Source organism: Podarcis tiliguerta (genome assembly GCF_965153285.1).
Source record: "Podarcis tiliguerta genome assembly, chromosome: 7".
Classification (NCBI taxonomy): domain Eukaryota; kingdom Metazoa; phylum Chordata; class Lepidosauria; order Squamata; family Lacertidae; genus Podarcis; species Podarcis tiliguerta.
In genome coordinates, this window is record NC_139540.1 from 88120408 (window position 1) to 88137635 (window position 17228).

At 43.2% G+C, this 17228-nt stretch overlaps 1 protein-coding gene across 4 annotated transcripts in view; it reads right to left on the bottom strand.

Moving 5' to 3' along the window:
- MTRR (5-methyltetrahydrofolate-homocysteine methyltransferase reductase) overlaps positions 1–17228 on the bottom strand; it is a 31727-nt gene that overhangs the window by 8382 nt on the left and 6117 nt on the right. For all 4 annotated transcript variants that reach the window (XR_014513137.1, XM_083448699.1, XM_083448701.1 and 1 more), the window contains exons 5-11: positions 16007–16352; positions 15444–15563; positions 13984–14137; positions 6342–6430; positions 3207–3387; positions 1662–1704; positions 767–932 (exon numbers count right to left, since the gene is read on the bottom strand). Coding sequence is in view for 3 of the 4 variants with exons in the window: in XM_083448699.1 (XP_083304825.1) it covers positions 767–932; positions 1662–1704; positions 3207–3387; positions 6342–6430; positions 13984–14137; positions 15444–15563; positions 16007–16352 (1099 nt within the window). In the remaining variant the exon portion in view is untranslated. The remainder of the gene's footprint in view (positions 1–766; positions 933–1661; positions 1705–3206; positions 3388–6341; positions 6431–13983; positions 14138–15443; positions 15564–16006; positions 16353–17228) is intronic.

The window sequence follows — 17228 nt, forward strand, 5'->3', positions numbered from 1 at the left end:
TAGCTGCCATTTCTCTTTTGGCTACGAAGTGCCTCATACTGCCACAAACCAATCCCTGTAACCAAGTTTTCCATTTTTCAAATGAATGCCAAAATCCTTATAACTCCCAGACAGACTTCAACAGAACACTTGCAGAAAACATGCACTCTTTTATTAATTGCCCATTTTTTCTCAATTTAGATGACCCAAATATGCAAGAGTAAGCTGCCTCCCCCTGGACCATCCTGTCAACTAAGTCGTAAGGAGCTTTTTGTGTTTTTTAAACCACACGTCAGGTGCAGAGGGGTGGGAAAGCAATCATCAACTCCAGCAGGAAACCTAGAACGTTCATTCCTCCTTGAACCATTCAGTCTGTCTTAGAACAATACTGACTTCAGCAGTTTCAAGTCTGGAACTAAAACTTGCCATGCAAAACCTACTTTTCATTTTTAACCATATACACCCATCTTCCACATGTCCTTTCCTGGTTCTTTAACTTCTTATGCAACCCCCCTTTACTTCCAAAGTGGGCTGCAACTGCAATCCCCAGGCCCCACAGTTAGAGATGCAGGTACTGGAAAATCCTATTAACTGGATTCATCTAAAGAAAAGAAAAACCCACTCCATTTCCTAAAATAGTTGCAACATCAGTTACTGCTGATGTTACTGCTGCCGCTTCCAAGCCCCCAAATCATAACAAAGTGGAAAAGATGGCCTTTATTTTAGGAATACACAAGCTCTGTCTGTACCATAAGAAATGCCCAAGAACTTAGCTGTCTTCTGATACCTTTGGAATTAGGAGCTCCTCTGCTTTTGTACTTGACTGAAGGATTGGGGAAACCAGCTGAAGCAGCCACCCGGTGCACACCCCTCTTCGCAGTTCACCTAGATGGGTGGGAAACTCCAGAACATTAAAGATGAAACTCATCTTTCCAGACTGAAATAAACTGGAGCTGCAATGAAACAATTAAAAGGAAATCAAACACTTGGGACAGTTAAAGGAAACAACTATCTCAGTGTAGGAAAGGTCAGGTGAGCAGATATTGCATCTCACCCCCCACGCCGCAAATGGGTATGAAAAACCCCATCTGGGGGGGAAAAATATTAAGTAAATCATTTTCTCTCCTGATAATGGTTATACAAGACCTTTAAAATGATTTTTACTGAGGATCTTGTTGTAACATCACATTGTTACTTGCGTGCACCAATGAGCCATCACAGAATAAGTACCACACACAGAATTTCTGTAATGTCTCAGAAACAACAGGTTCCAAAAAGTTCCTTCATGCATTCGGCTGTGAGTCATCTAGTTGTTCAGTAATGAAGCAATGAGAGTTAGTGAAGTAGAGGCATATGGGAAATGCCTCCAGATGCCTGGGATCAATGTGTTATTTATTGAAAACATTTTCAGTTTAGCACAGGCTTCCTCAACCTCGGCCCTCCAGATGTTTTTGGCCTACAATTCCCATGATCCCTAGCTAGCAGGACCAGCAGTCAGGGATGATGGGAATTGTAGTCTCAAAACATCTGGAGGGCCAAGGTTGAAGAAGCCTAGTTTAGCACCTTAGGAGCCTTCTCCATCATAGGAGGATGAGGTCCAAAGAAAGAAAGAAAGAAAGAAAGAAAGAAAGAAAGAAAGACACCCAGTTTATAATTAAAATTAAACTTAGATATTGCATTACCTTGCAGCCGAGTAGGGTCTGGCTTGCAATTTAGGAAGATGTTCTGAAAAGAACAGAAGTGAATGAATGCAAGATTTCACCCTTCCTTCTACTCTCACCTACCTACGACATCAAGACACTTCCAATACTAAATGACAGGCATTTACATAACGCTTTAAAGCATTCCAAAGAGCTCGACATACGTTATATCAGTAATTTTTATAAATAACCTTGCCAGATAGTCCAGTACTATTATCTCAATAATTTGGAAGGAGTGGGGAGAAGGGAGGCAGAGAAAGATGGTTAGCCAAAGCTGAACTACTGAATATATGGCCGAGGTTAAGATTTCTAGTTTCTAGTTCACAGCTTTCTGGCAAAGGGCTGTAAGTCAGGAGCACTTGCTCACACATGTGCCATTCTAAAATAACAGCAATGCATGGATCTTACATTTCATGTTTTCAAATGCAATACATCTGGGATAGCTCAGTTGGTACAGCATGAGACTCTTAATCTCAGGGTTGTGGGCTTAAGCCCCACCTTGGGCAAAAGATTCCTGCATTGCAGGGGGCTGGACTAGATGACCCGTGGGGTCCCTTCCACCTCCATGATTCTATTATTCTAATCACACACGTTTCCTGCATGGTCTCAGCAGGAAAATAAGCTTCACTAGTATGTATTTCTACATCTTCCGCTGCTCCTAAGAATCGGAGCAACTTCAGAAATTATTTTCCTTTATTTACCTGTAACATTTTAAAGAAGACACACCCATATGTACAAGTTTCAGAAAACAGGTGTCAACCTTTTGATTTTATTAAAAATGCAATATCACAATTGGTTCCCGTGATTGCAAATGTTATCTTTGACCCTGGCCCTGGGGTTCTACCCTGAAGTCTAGACTGTTTTCTCTTAGCTGCTGCCAGGATGGAGAGACCGTATTTTTCGGCCCATAGGGTGCACCTAGTTTTTTGGGGGGGAAATAAAGAAAAAAAAATATTCCCCCCCCCCAGGCGTGGGGCTGGGGCAGGGGAAGCCCGAGTTTCCCCCGACTCCAGAATAGGCAGCTCTCCACAAGCCGTGGGAGAGCTGCGCGACTTCGCGGAGCCCTCCCATGGCTTGCGGAGAGCTGCGCAAAGCCCGAAGCCTGGGGGGTGCTGAGCTCTGTGCGCCCCCAGGCTTTGGGGTGCAGGCAGCTCTCCACAAGCGGTGGGAGAGCTGTGAGAAGTTGCGCAGCTCTTCCACAGTTTGTGGATAGCTTCCTGAAGCCTGGAGAGCGAGAGGGGTCGGTGCGCACCAACCCCTCTCGCTCTCCAGGCTTCAGCGAAAGCCTGCATTCGCCTCACAGGACGCACACACACTTCCCCTTCATTTTTGGAAGGGAAAAAGTGCGTCCTATAGGGCGAAAAATACGGTAGGTGCAAGAGAAAATCTTACTTTGCATTTCTGGTAACTCTGCCCAGACTTATAATTTTCCCGCAATCAGTGAACCTTATTTCCAAGACATCCATTTGCTACAATGGTCACAATATCTTCCTTTTCTTGCTGTGTCTATTCCATGCAACTACTCACCAAGGAGAAGACTTAGGGGAGGCTTGCAAGCTGGAAAAGCATGGAGTAAGTCCAACAAGCACACACCCACATCCCTTATGAAAGCATTGTAGTCAGAGGATCCTTGTTTGCTGCACAGCTCTTGCAGTCTCCTTTTTTCTCCAGCATTAGTGGTGTATTCTACCAGAGAGCGCAAAAATGCCTAGCAGAAGAGAAGAGTCTGTTTTTAATTTGGTTTGATTATTCTCAACTTATGTTCCGCATCCTCTGTCACATCTGTGATAAACAGTGTTCCTAAGGATTCCTGTAAGGCAGGGGCTCTGCAGAACCTCACAAACATCAATAACCTCTTGCTAAAATGTCCTTTCGTTGTTTGGACCTAGTGGTAAAAAACTCTCCCAACTATGGTCATCTCTGCTCCCACTCTTAGCACACCCAGCCTTTAGTCAGGCAGGAAGTGACTTCAGCTGAGAGGAAGGGAGGCTGTCAGGCTGTACCATCTCTTTGCTAATAATATGCCTTTGAAGGCAGAACAGGTACAGACAACCCTCTGTGAATCGGCTCCTAGTAAACCAGGTGGTTGAGGATGTTACGGGAACATGCCTGGGGACTGCTGTACCAGGAGAGCCATGCTCCAGGTTGTGGGTGGGGAATACGGAGATACAGGTCCCAATCCTAGTATGAGGAAATTGGTCCACAGGTGGTACCTCACACCCCTCCCATTTATTTGCTCCTTTATTAGGGGCTCCACCACTCCAGAATGTTGGAGGGGGTGCAGCATGGGGGACAAAATTTAACATATGCCGGTCATATTTTACAATGCAAAACATCTGGTGTAGAGTGTTCTTGCAGACAATAGTAGTTTCAGCTTTATTGGGTGTTTGTAAGGGCAAGATAAAGACCTTGTGGTGTTTCTCCTACGGATGGCAAGACTTGAGATTACTAGGTGCTTGAAGGTTTGGAGGGAATGGGTTACCCAAAACTTGGTGTGCACAGGTCTGGATGTTTGCTTTGGCTGAAAAGCTGACCTGCCAACTGAAAGCAACCAGAAAACTAACAGGCTTCAGACTCATTTTGTGGCACATGCCATAGCTCTATTTCAGATATCCAGACAGCATGGACTTCAATCGCCGGAGATCTGGATGATTTTGGATAGATCTGGATGAATGGCTGATGAAATGTACCACTGTCACTGCCTTACTCTTCTCTCCATTGTAACACGTAGCATATTTTTATGGTCCCAATTTTTGTTTTGTTATCTGAAAAAAGGTATTTTGCATTGTTACAATATTTTTAATAAAATGCTTTAAGAAAAAGATACATGGCTTTCCTCCAAGGAGCTTAGGGTTGCACACATGACGTTATCTCATGAAATCCTTTGTAATAAAACTGTTGAGGCAAGTCTTGAAAATCAGTTTGCAAAGGCTACTCGCCCACAGAGCTTCCTATTAGCCTTCTGGCCCAGTGTGTCTGTCATTCTTGGTCTAAAAGGAGAAGGCTCACGGAGAAGGATCAAGCTGGGTAAAGCGTTCCTGTCTAGTCACCTAGGCGGCTTTTGCTTGGCACAGGCAACCAAGAGAGGCCAATTACATATCTTTTAGGCTGACTGAGTGACTTGCCCAAGCAGTTTGCGCACTGAAGCACCACAATAACAGCTGACAGAAGCAAACTGCATAAAGTATGTATGTCACCATGCTGAGTAACATATACAGAGGATGAGTGCTTTGGGTAGCACTCTGACCTATAACTCTGTAATTTATGAACGCCCAGGGTTGAGTCAAATGTGACTTCTGTGAACAGAAGGTCTCCTGAAATCAGGCAGAGGTTCCTGCTGAAAAGAGGCAGTGACTTTAGACAATTCCCCCTCTGCTCTGCAATCTCCAGAGCAGCTCGGAAGTTGGCGAGGGCAGGGAGACATTCCGCAACACTGTCTCCAGAGCAGCTCAGCAGGAGGACCACGCAACTGAAGTTCTGCTCATGGGAAATCAGTCTCCAAGCCTTTAAATGTGTGTTTACAAGGTACAGCCGTTCATAGAGGCTGCTACATGTGGTTTACTGATGACATCTAGTGGTCTAGTGGGAAAGGCCCACCAAAATAAACCCACAAACATGTTTAATCTAGCACCAAGGGAAGATGTACAGTGGAACCTCGGGTTGTGAACGTGGCAAACCTGGAAGTGTATTCTTCTGGGTTTTGCTGCGCACGAATGCGCAAAGGCGCTCTATCGCGCTGCGTGCTTGCACAGAAGCGGCACCTCTTCTTGTGGATTTTTCGGGGTACATACGGACCCCCTGGTACGAATTACATTCGTATCCAGAGGGTCCACTGTATTCAAGTTACAAAGCCTTTCATCTGGCTGGCTGCTCATCGTTGCTGGTATCCAGTTACTGATTATTTTAGTTAGTGGAAGAGCGTTGATAGCACAGATATCAATACAGCCTGCTTGTTCAAACATGTATTTGTTAACTATTCTTCCACAACTTTGAGCCCTGCAAAGGCAGCGCCTCTCAGCACTTATTTCTTCATTTGCCCTCTCACTAGCAGCACTTGACTTCTTCTTGGACTCAGAGCAGCAGAGAGGAACAAGGCAGTTGTCGTGAGCAGCAAATTTCCTAATCCTCTCTGCTGCTCCAGGTCCAGAAAAGGAGGCCTGGTGCAGCAAGCCAAGGGCGAGTGAGCGAGCAAGTGGCAGCGCAGAGAGAGAACCTGAAAGGGATTGTCTGCTGATGGGTCTGGCAGTAGCTGGAAATGGGAGCTGCTCCAAGCATGGGAGGCTCTTGGCCAAGGGAAGCCTCATTCCTTGGCTTCAGTATGATCGGAATCCGGCCTCCTCCATCCCATGAACATTCCATGGCATTGCAACAGCTCACAAATGGGCTGACGGCTTCAGGGGACAAACTACTTTCTGAGAGCTTATTGCAAAGATTCTGCACTGCTCAGAGACTAACAGTTAAAACCGGAGCAACTGAGAATGTCTTCCTCTTGACCTCAGGCAAAAATAAATTTATATGGGAAGTCCCTGTGTCAGCTACCTGATGCCAATGGTTCCAAGTTCCAAACTTCTCCAATGTAGGCTTGAACCACCCAACCGGTCTAGGCCTTAGAGAGTACCAAGAATGGATATAATAAAGTTATTTGAAAAAGTAAAAAGTCACCTTTTTGAGAACTGCTCTTATTTCCAGACACCACGTCAGAATAAATTTCACAGTACTCTTTTCAGGTATATACAGTGGCACAGCTGCTCCTGTTTAAGAAGAAAAAATAAATTTAAATTGGGAACATATCGAGAAACAGTTCCACTCTTCTTTACGATTACTTGTGAGTTGTAAAAGCTACCTCCTAGAAGACTCACTCATGTAGAGTGGCAGCTTTCGAATTATATCCCAGGGAATCCTAGGTTTCCTTCAAACCTTATCAAGGATTCCTTAACTTTTACATCAAGAAGCTGACTGTTACCTAGCAGTCATGGAATAAGAGGACAGGTCCTTAAGAATCAGTAGTTTTTTTTAAGTAAGCAAAAGTAGTAGTCAGTGTTTGCAGGGCAGCGGCTGAAGAAGGAGCCAAAAGGGTTTTCTTGTGTGTGTGATTCTTGTGGCTGATTAGCTGCTTTCCCTGGTCAAAGGTCAGTTTGGACCATCTTTGAACCATCTTTTAGATTTAGGGGAGCTAGTCTCAAGCCCAACGACACATTCTCAAGATGGAGGGGGAGGGAACAGCTGCAGTCGCCTGCGGTTCCTGCGCAATGTTTGCCATCTTGCCAAAGGTTGCAGGCAGCTTTACGTGCAGCAATTGCATGTTGATTGCCCTCCTAAAAGACAAAGTCCAGCAACTGGAGGAACGTGTAGCTACGCTCCAAAGAATTAGAGAGCTGGAGCTCTTCTTGGAAGCAACAGAGCACACCGTCTCCACCAAGGAGGAGACAGGGGACTCCCCTGAGAAGGAGGCTAGTTCACCAACACAGGAGCCAGATATGTGGAGAAACGTGACTCAAAGAAGTAGGAGGCCCAGGGTTCATTCTGATTGTTTAGAAATACACAATCGTTTTGAGGTCCTCTCCCCTAGCATGGAAGACGAAGAGCAGACTCCATTTGAGGATCTCTCCCTCATTACAGTCGATCAGGTATATGAAGACGAGCAGCAAAGTCAGTCCTCAGGGAATGTGCAGGCGACCTTGGAACGGTCAGCTCACGGAAGAACCCCGACCAAACCTAAGAGGAGGCGTGTAGTGGTGATAGGGGATTCCCTACTGAGGGGAACAGAAGCAGTGATCTGTGGGCCTGACAAGATGTCTCGGGAAGTGTGCTGTCTCCCCGGGGCTAAGATCGAAGATGTAACTGAACGAGTGCAAGGAATCATAAAACCCACTGACAAATACCCCTTCCTCTTGGTTCATGTGGGAACCAATGACACTGCTTGCAATAGCCTCCAGAAGATCAAAAGAGACTACGAGGCTCTGGGCAGGAAATTGAAGCAATTAAATGCACAAATTGTCATCTCATCTGTCCTCCCAGTTGAACGACGTGGCCCAGGGAGAGAGGGAAAAATAGTGGAAGTGAACAGCTGGCTTCGCAAATGGTGTAAACAGGAACGGTTTGGATTCTTCGATCACGGACTGCAGTTTCTGGAAGATGGACTTCTGGCAAGCGATGGGCTGCACCTCACAACGGTTGGGAGGAATGTTTTTGCCAAAAATCTCAGAAACCTCATCAGGAGGGCTTTAAACTGACTAATGTGGGGGAGGGAGACAGTGCTCCTGAAGGTAGGAGTCTATCAACTGATGAAGATGATCATCCAAATGTCATAGACCAAATGGAGCAAACAGCACGCAGACCTGGTGGTGGGAGGAAAAAATCCTTAAATAAGAGACACGGGGGAATGATTAATGGACTTCAATGTCTGTACACTAATGCACAAAGCATGGGAAATAAACAAGATGAGCTTGAGCTCTTGGTACAGCAAACTAAATATGACATAATAGGCATCACTGAAACCTGGTGGGATAAGTCCCACGATTGGAATGTAATAATGGAGGGATACAATCTATTTCAGAGAAACAGACCAGACAAGAAAGGAGGAGGAGTGGCATTATATGTCAGGGATGTGTATACCTGTGAAGAGATCCAAGATTTAGAACCTCAAAGCCAAAGTGAGAGCATTTGGGTCAAAATTAAGGGAGAGAAGAATAACAGAGACCTCATTGTGGGAGTTTACTATAGATCCCCAAGCCAAACGGAGGACATAGATGATGCCTTCCTGGAACAGATGGCCAAACATGCAAAAGGAAGGGAGATAGTAGTAATGGGGGACTTCAATTACCCGGATATTTCTTGGATGTCAAACTCAGCCAAGAGCATAAGGTCAAACAGATTCCTCACTGGCCTTGCAGACAACTTCATTGTCCAGAAAGTGGGAGAAGCAACAAGAGGAACAGCCATTTTAGATCTGGTCCTAACCAATGCTGATGACCTGGTTAGTGGGGTAGAAGTGGAAGGATCATTAGGCGCGAGTGATCATGCTCTTCTGAAGTTTACTATACAGCGGAAAGGAGCAGCCAAGCATACTAGGACTCAATTTCTTGACTTTAAGAAAGCCGACTTCATAAAACTTAGGGAAGTGCTGGGTGAGATCCCATGGACAGTAATACTAAAAGGAAAGGGAGTTAATGATGGCTGGGAGTTTGTTAAGAGGGAGATAGTAAAAGCACAACTTCAGGCAATACCAATGAGACGGAAACATGGAAGGTGCCTAAAGAAACCAGGGTGGCTATCTAAAGAACTTCTAACTGAGTTAAGATTAAAAAAGGATGTGGGCTTCCGGGTTGGCGCGCCTGGCAATGGCGGACCTCCTTCGTCTCGGAGGAGACTGCTCTCTGAAAAGAAGGGTCTGACCGGCGAGGCGGAGACCCGTTAAAAACCACAGTCGGAGGAAGACCGTGGACTTGGGATCCGGCTGGTGCCAGTAGCGCCTCCCTTACTCGCGGGGAGACCCGGTTACGGGCTCCGGAGCGACGTGGGGTGTGTGGCGCGGCACTTTGGATCGATCGCTGTTTTCGGGGAGTGAAGCCGCACAGCTGCTGTCAGGAAGCGCTAACTTTTCCTGTGGACATTTGGACTAAAGAAACTCTCGTAAGTAAACGGAAATTGGATTATAAATTACTGAAATTCGGCATCAGATGGAAGGTTAAAACAGGAAGCCCACCTTCCACTTTGTAGAAAGATCAAGGCAAAAGTGTGAGAACTGGAGCCTCTAAAAAGTACTTCACAAGGAAATAAATCTGTCACCTAAGCCCTTTAAACCCCCCCTCGGAAGCAGGGAAGAGGGGGAGATTGCTTTAACAGTTTATAGTCCTGCAGAGCAGGGTACTTTGAACTTATTTTTTACCATCTCGAGCCCGGGACCGGGCGGCCAAAACAAGAAAAAGAATCTTTATAACAAGAAATAAACTACTAAGAATTATTAAGAAGAAAAGTATTAAGAGAGAACTGAATCTTTTGCTTACTGTTTGGGAAAGGAAAAAAGGAGTTAAATGACAATTGTTTTTGAAAGGTGGATGAAAAATAACTAAAGGAAACTGTAATCAGGTGGCTGTGGAAAGTTACAGAAACTCATGTTGGATCGTTACAAATGTTACACTTTTGGATAGAAACTTTCACACAGGCTGCAACTTTACAGACTAAATAAGCATCTGACCTTGACAGTAAGATAACATTGAAAGAACAGACTTGGGAACATGGAGGGAAGAATAGCAGCTCTGTTTGAGCAATTTCAAAAAAAACTGTCTATTTTGGAATTTGGCATTTCTGATTTGAAGGAAAATGTGCACAGCCTGGCTCAAGAAGGGAAAAAATTATTAAACTCGGCCCAAGGACTGGAATTAAACCAACAAGGAAGGACAACTGACAAGAATATGGATCAAACAGAACAGGTTCCGTCTTTACAAGAGGAATCTCTGGTGGAAAATACAGTAATAGAGCCTCAAGTTGATGGACAAAAAATGGACTATGAGAGTAAAGAGTTTAAAGGACAGATCTGGAAAAGGAGTGCCATGTATGGACTAAGAGACACAGGTTTGATAAGATATATTTTGGAAATTGGCACTCTGAGAGAGTTTGAAGAAGTGAATTTTAGCAACCTTAAAGAGAGTGTGGAGCAAACTTTGGACAATTCTTTGGTCTACAAGAGGAACTACAGAGTTCGGGCAAGCTTGTTCACAAAGGTTAAAGGAGATGTTGAGGGGAATGTGGTTTGGGACATAATTTTAAGCTCGAAAAAGACTCTCCAGACAGGCCAGAAAGATGACTTAAAGGCCTCGGACACCAGGCAACCTGGCTGATAGACTGAATTTATGGATTGGAAAGACTCTAAAAATTTGTAAAAAGGATTGGCAGTACCCGATACCGGGGGAATGAGATGGGGGAAAAAATTGGAGATTATTAAGTAAATTTTGACAAAATATGGTTTTAATAAGTATTTTGAGGGGATGACGGAAGGAGGTTAACTGGTTCCAGGAGTAAGATAAGGAAAATGAAAAACTAAGATATAAGGGTATATAATTATAGAATTTAAGATTAGAAGTTTTAAGATAAATTCTCTTTTTCTATTATTATTGTTTTTTTTTAAAAAAGAGGTAAAGGTAACTAAGGGAAAAAGTATCAAAAGTTGGAGGGAATTTGCCGATTAGATTAAAATCAGGAATATAAAGAGGGAGGTGGGAGGAAGCCATGGAAACAAGTTAAAGGGAAAAAGGGAATGTGAGACTTTGTGTTGTGTGGGGTATTTTTTTGTTTTGTTTTTTGGGATTTTTGTGTTGGGGGAAGGGGAAGAGGGTTCTTTGTTTTTCTTTTTTCCTTTTTTCCTTTTTCTGTTCTTTTTTTCTTCTGTTTTTTGTGGATATGTTTTGTTTTGGTGTTATGTTGTTGGAAAATCTCAATAAATATTATTTAAAAAAAAAAAAAAGATTAAAAAAGGATGTGTACAAAAAATGGAAAAGGGGGGAAACCACCAAAGAGGAATTCAAACAAATAGCCAGCACATGTAGACACAAAGTCAGAAAAGCTAAGGCACAGAATGAACTCAGGCTTGCTAGAGAGGTTAAAAGCAACAAAAAAGGCTTTTATGGGTATGTTCGTAGCAAAAGGAAGAACAAAGAAACAGTGGGGTCACTCAGAGGAGAAGATAGTGAAATGCAAACAGGGGACACAGAAAGGGCTGAACTCCTCAATGCCTTCTTTGCCTCAGTCTTCTCCGATAAAGAAAACAATGCCCGACCTGAAGAATTTGGAGCAAATGATTCAGTAGAGAAAACACAGCCCAGAATAACTAAGGAGATAGTACAAGAATACTTGGCTAGTTTAGATGTATTCAAGTCTCCAGGGCCAGATGAACTGCATCCAAGAGTATTAAAAGAACTGGCAGATGTGATCTCAGAACCACTGGCAGTCATCTTTGAGAATTCCTGGAGAACAGGCGAAGTCCCGGCAGACTGGAGGAGGGCAAATGTTGTCCCTATTTTCAAAAAGGGGAAAAGAGAGGACCCAAATAATTACCGCCCAGTCAGTCTGACATCAATACCAGGGAAGATTCTGGAGCAGATCATTAAGCAAACAGTCTGTGAGCACCTAGAAAGAAATGCTGTGATCACCAATAGTCAGCATGGATTTCTGAAAAATAAGTCATGTCAGACTAACCTGATCTCGTTTTATGACAGAATTACATGCCTGGTAGATGAAGGGAACGCAGTGGATGTAGCCTACCTTGATTTCAGCAAGGCATTTGACAAGGTGCCCCATGATATTCTTGTAAAGAAGCTGCTAAAATGCGGTCTTGACTATGCTACCACTCAGTGGATTTGTAACTGGCTGACTGACCAAACCCAAAGGGTGCTCATCAATGGTTCCTCTTCATCCTGGAGAAGAGTGACTAGTGGGGTGCCACAGGGTTCTGTCTTGGGCCCGGTCTTATTCAACATCTTTATCAACGACTTGGAGGATGGACTCAAGGGCATCCTGATCAAATTTGCAGATGACACCAAACTGGGAGGGGTGGCTAACACCCCAGAGGACAGGATCACACTTCAAAACGACCTTGACAGATTCTGGGCCAAAACAAACAAGATGAATTTTAACAGGGAGAAATGTAAAGTATTGCACTTGGGCAAAAAAAATGAGAGGCACAAATACAAGATGGGTGACACCTGGCTTGAGAGCAGTACATGTGAAAAGGATCTAGGAGTCTTGGTTGACCACAAACTTGACATGAGCCAACAGTGTGACGTGGCAGCTAAAAAAGCCAATGCAATTCTGGGCTGCATCAATAGGAGTATAGCATCTAGATCAAGGGAAGTAATAGTGCCACTGTATTCTGCTCTGGTCAGACCTCACCTGGAGTACTGTGTCCAGTTCTGGGCACCACAGTTCAAGAAGGACACTGACAAACTGGAACGTGTCCAGAGGAGGGCAACCAAAATGGTCAAAGGCCTGGAAACAATGCCTTATGAGGAACGGCTAAGGGAGCTGGGCATGTTTAGCCTGGAGAAGAGGAGGTTAAGGGGTGATATGATAGCCATGTTCAAATATATAAAAGGATGTCATATAGAGGAGGGAGAAAGGTTGTTTTCTGCTGCTCCAGAGAAGCGGACACGGAGCAATGGATCCAAACTACAAGAAAGAAGATTCCACCTAAACATTAGGAAGAACTTCCTGACAGTGGAATTTGCTGCCAAGGAGTGTGGTGGAGTCTCCTTCTTTGGAGGTCTTTAAGCAGAGGCTTGACAACCATATGTCAGGAGTGCTCTGATGGTGTTTCCTGCTTGGCAGGGGGTTGGACTCGATGGCCCTTGTGGTCTCTTCCAACTCTATGATTCTATGATTCTAAGTAGACTGACAGTGTCACAAAGCAGGGAAGTAAACAACAAGCTCTGCACAAATTCTGTAATCATTTAAACCAGGACTATTTAACTTGTACAGAAGTTATCAGAATGCAGAGGCAGACAGAGCAGTGGCCAAATTTGCAGTGGGACACCAGATTATTCATTGTGGCGAAATCCCAATGAGACCAATAAAAACTCCAAAAGAATCTCCACAAACTAGGTAAATGGGCAAACAAAATAGTAGTAAGGTGTTACACTTATTACATTTATGTAAGTTCCATTGTGATAAATTAGGCTTGTATTTGAAAATATTCAGGACTAAGGAAGGGGTGTACATTGAGACAACGCTCCCCAACTTCACACATATGCTGGTGGCATATGAACTAGGGGTGTGCATTAGTTTTAAAATGAATAGAAAGAACAAAATGCCCCCCAAACATTTCAGTTTAAAAATCTAATGGAAATTGAAATGCCTTAAAACCCATCTATGTCTATTTTTGTTTCTGTTTTCCCACTGACATCAAATAGGATATCCAGCTAGTACATCTGCTGCCTGTAACTTTGGGAGTTTTCAAAATCAAACTGGAGTACATTTTTAGATATTCTGCTACTTGCTCAAAGGATCACATATGCAAAATCTCAGAAAAGAGAAGAGAAAGGGCAATGATTTAGAAGCTGTAAAAAGATTAAAATTATTTCAGCTTTGGAGTCCAAGCTCATATGTCACAAGGCTCTAAGAGACAGATGGCACAAGTTTGGGGACAAGACTGTCTAACAAGTGCCTCAGGTATTTTAACTTGAAATGCAATTTGCACAGAACTCCTGAGATCCCAAAATGAAGGGGCAGTTACACAATATGTGTTTTCTCTTCTCTTCTCTTCTCAAGGGCAGTATCACATGCAATATCATGGTAAATGCATAAAACCTACCTCTTTTTTTAGTGCCTGCTTTAACCTTCAAGCAAACAAAGTAATCTTTCTTCTCTGACAGTCCCAAGATATGAAGAAGCTCTTCCACCTCACTGGTATAATTAGGGCAAATGACATTAAAGGCATCTCCAGGCTGGTAGCTAAATGTGGTTTTCTGTATTTAAAATACAAGTTGGTCCATGTGAAACTGAAAAGACACGTGCCATACACCATTTCCTTCCCTCTATTACATTGCATGCAAACATTGTGGGTTATTCTATCTCAGCAAGACCTATCCAAGGAAACCCATGATTCCAACAGACTTGATCCCAAGGTATGGGCTGACGGTGCACGAGCACACCACCTTGCTAAAGCTAAGCAGGTTTGGGTCTGAGTGGAAACTGCCTCAGAACTACATGGACACCATAAGGAAATAAGTCAGTCAGGAATCTTTAGACTTATTGAAATCGGTGGTCTTCTCCACATATTAGCCAGATACAATCCCTTCTGTTAATGCCACAATTTGTGAAAATAAACACTTGTCAAAGCAATGGATGTGTGCTCCTTCTTGTCCTCCAAGACCTTTGCAGCTCATTGGCAACTATAAACTCCCGTGAAGGAAGTGTTTCATTATACAGTGGTGCCTCGCAAGACGAAAAGAATCCGTTCCGCCAGTCTCTTCGTCTAGCGGTTTTTTCGTCTTGCGAAGCAACCCTATTAGCGGATTAGCGGAATTAGCGGCTATTAGCGGCTATTAAAGGCTTAAGGGATTAGCGGATTAGCTGCTAAAAGGCTATTAGCAGCTTAGTGCCTTAGAAAAAGGGGGTGGGGAGCGAAAAAAAATCGCAAGAATCGCAAGACATTTTCGTCTTGCGAAGCAAGCCCATAGAGAAATTCGTCCTGCGAAGCGCATTGAAAAATGGAAAACCCTTTCGTCTAGCGGGTTTTCCGTCTTGCGAGCCATTGGTCTTGCGGGGCACCACTGTACTAACCTGAACATCTACTGCAGCATGTACTGATACACTTCTGTTTACCAAATTGAGGGCCATGTCTGGATCCTTAGGTAGTCCAAATGGCACCACTGACACATCAAAAAGAGGCACTGGCAGGTAATCCCAAAGTTTTACGGAATTTGGGAGGGAGGAACTTAATGCAGGAGCAGCCCAAACCAACTCATTGTGAACTGAGAAGTTCAGTGGACATGAAATGATGGACTGGATAGATCTGGTGATACCCAGAAACCTGGGAAGAGGGAATGGAATGTCTTGGAAAAGGGAACAGCTGCCTGGTTGGAACACAAAAGAGGAGCACTTCACATTGCAACATTTATTGCAGATTCCCCTTGTAAAATCATATTTTAAAACTTGTTTAGTGTTAAAATTGGGACAGTGGACTTCAAAAGGGTTGTCTTGTACCGTAGGTTTATCATCATTATCATTTCTGTCAAGTTAATCAAAAAACCCCAAACTAATTCAACTTACAGAAATATCAAGTTCTAGCAGCAAAGTCCTTTTAATTGCATCATCCCTAGTAAGCTGAACAGCCTTGATGACAGGAACCTGGAAAACGGAGCTCTCCGAAACGCAACACAGGCTGGGATCCTAAAAACAAGCTGACGTAAATTTAGACCAAAGGAATAAGCACATACATATTTGTACACCATTATATGAAATAACAGTAGAATATATACATGATCCTGCCCTGCCCCCCCAGCACATCAAGGCCTATCATTTCAATGAAAGAGCTGAGAACATGTTTAACTCTCCAACTTTAGAAGAAAGCCACTGTGGTCTTTCCCAGTAAAAACAATCATCTCTTATCTTCCTCTCCCCACTTGTGAGGATAACATGGGGGGAAGGAGAACCACACGCACCAATGTGCGTTCCTTGAAGGAAAAAAATGGATATAAATGTAATAATAAAATCATTTCCCTTCTTCACAAATAAGTAACTTTAAAATCATATTGCATCTTTAGTTCCCAAATGTAAACTTACAGAAGATCGGAGTTTTACATCTGGAAATGGTGTCCCTGTGGGAGACCTACCTGCTCAGAGCTTTCTTGAAAGTGCACTTCTAGGTATTCTGGTGGCAGAGCAGGAACATTAAGGGCCAACTGTGAAAGTGGAGGAACCGAGTGGAAAAGTGAAGGCTGAGAGCCTTGAAGGGGAAGTTCTGACTTAGTAACTGCTTTTGCTAGGAGATCATTGTTCACACCCGAAACTTCTAGCTTCAAACGCTCTACTCTGGAGTTTATGCACGAGTTACAAACTGCATCAGCACAAAGAGATGAAGGTTGTTCAGTGTGGTTTCTTTCTTTCTTTCTGGATGCAAATTCTTGGTGGAGGGCAGGCCAAAGTCCAGCAATCCAAGGGTCAACCACCAGTTCCAAACTGAAACCAAGCAAAAAAAGTGAATTTTAAAAAGTATGTATGAAAAGATCAGGATAAATGTCAGCACCCAAACAGCACCTGCAGATTATTTAAACACAGTTTACAAGTTATTTCAAAGGTTTATGTTGGTTTTTTTAAAGAGCGGTTTACAAAAGAAAAAGCAGGAACTGAGACATTGCACACATATCTCACTAGACAGGACTTTAACATATTTTAACAGACTTTATAGTAGTGGGGAAAAGTTACAATGTGTGGTATTATATTTAATTTTCTCATTCCAGAAACTTAGAAATGCCCATCTTTTAAAAAATGTTTTCTTATTTACTGTTCTGATGCTAGCTCTTATTTGGTATGTTAATCTAAATAATAAGGCTTTTCCCATATTTTCCTTTTATTCTGATACAGGAGGTGGATTTTTGTTTCTCCAGAGATGACTAATGCGCAGTCTTGCACCTATCAGAAGATATGTGACTAACTGTATGTCCACCTTTTCTATTTCTGTCTGGACTGCGAACAAAAGAATCATTTTGGGTTTTCTTCATATGTTGTTCCAGAATTTTTCTTTATAGTGACATGTGGTCAGGAAACGTGTATGAAGTTTCTTGCTCAAATTGCTCTGGATCTCCAGCATCTTATAGTAGAGATTTGTAAATTTTGCTTATCCTGTAGGGTGTTAAATGCCACTGATACATGAATTTGAAAAGACTATTAAGGTTAAAACTTTATTAATAATGATGTGTTGAATAACCAAGTTCGCTCTTCTGGCTACGTGTGCAGGCTATTGGCTTTCTCCCACTTTAAAAGCCATTATTAAAAGCAGCACACCAGAGCTGATATAATCACAAGAGCCCCAGCAAGATATTTACTTCCTGGGAT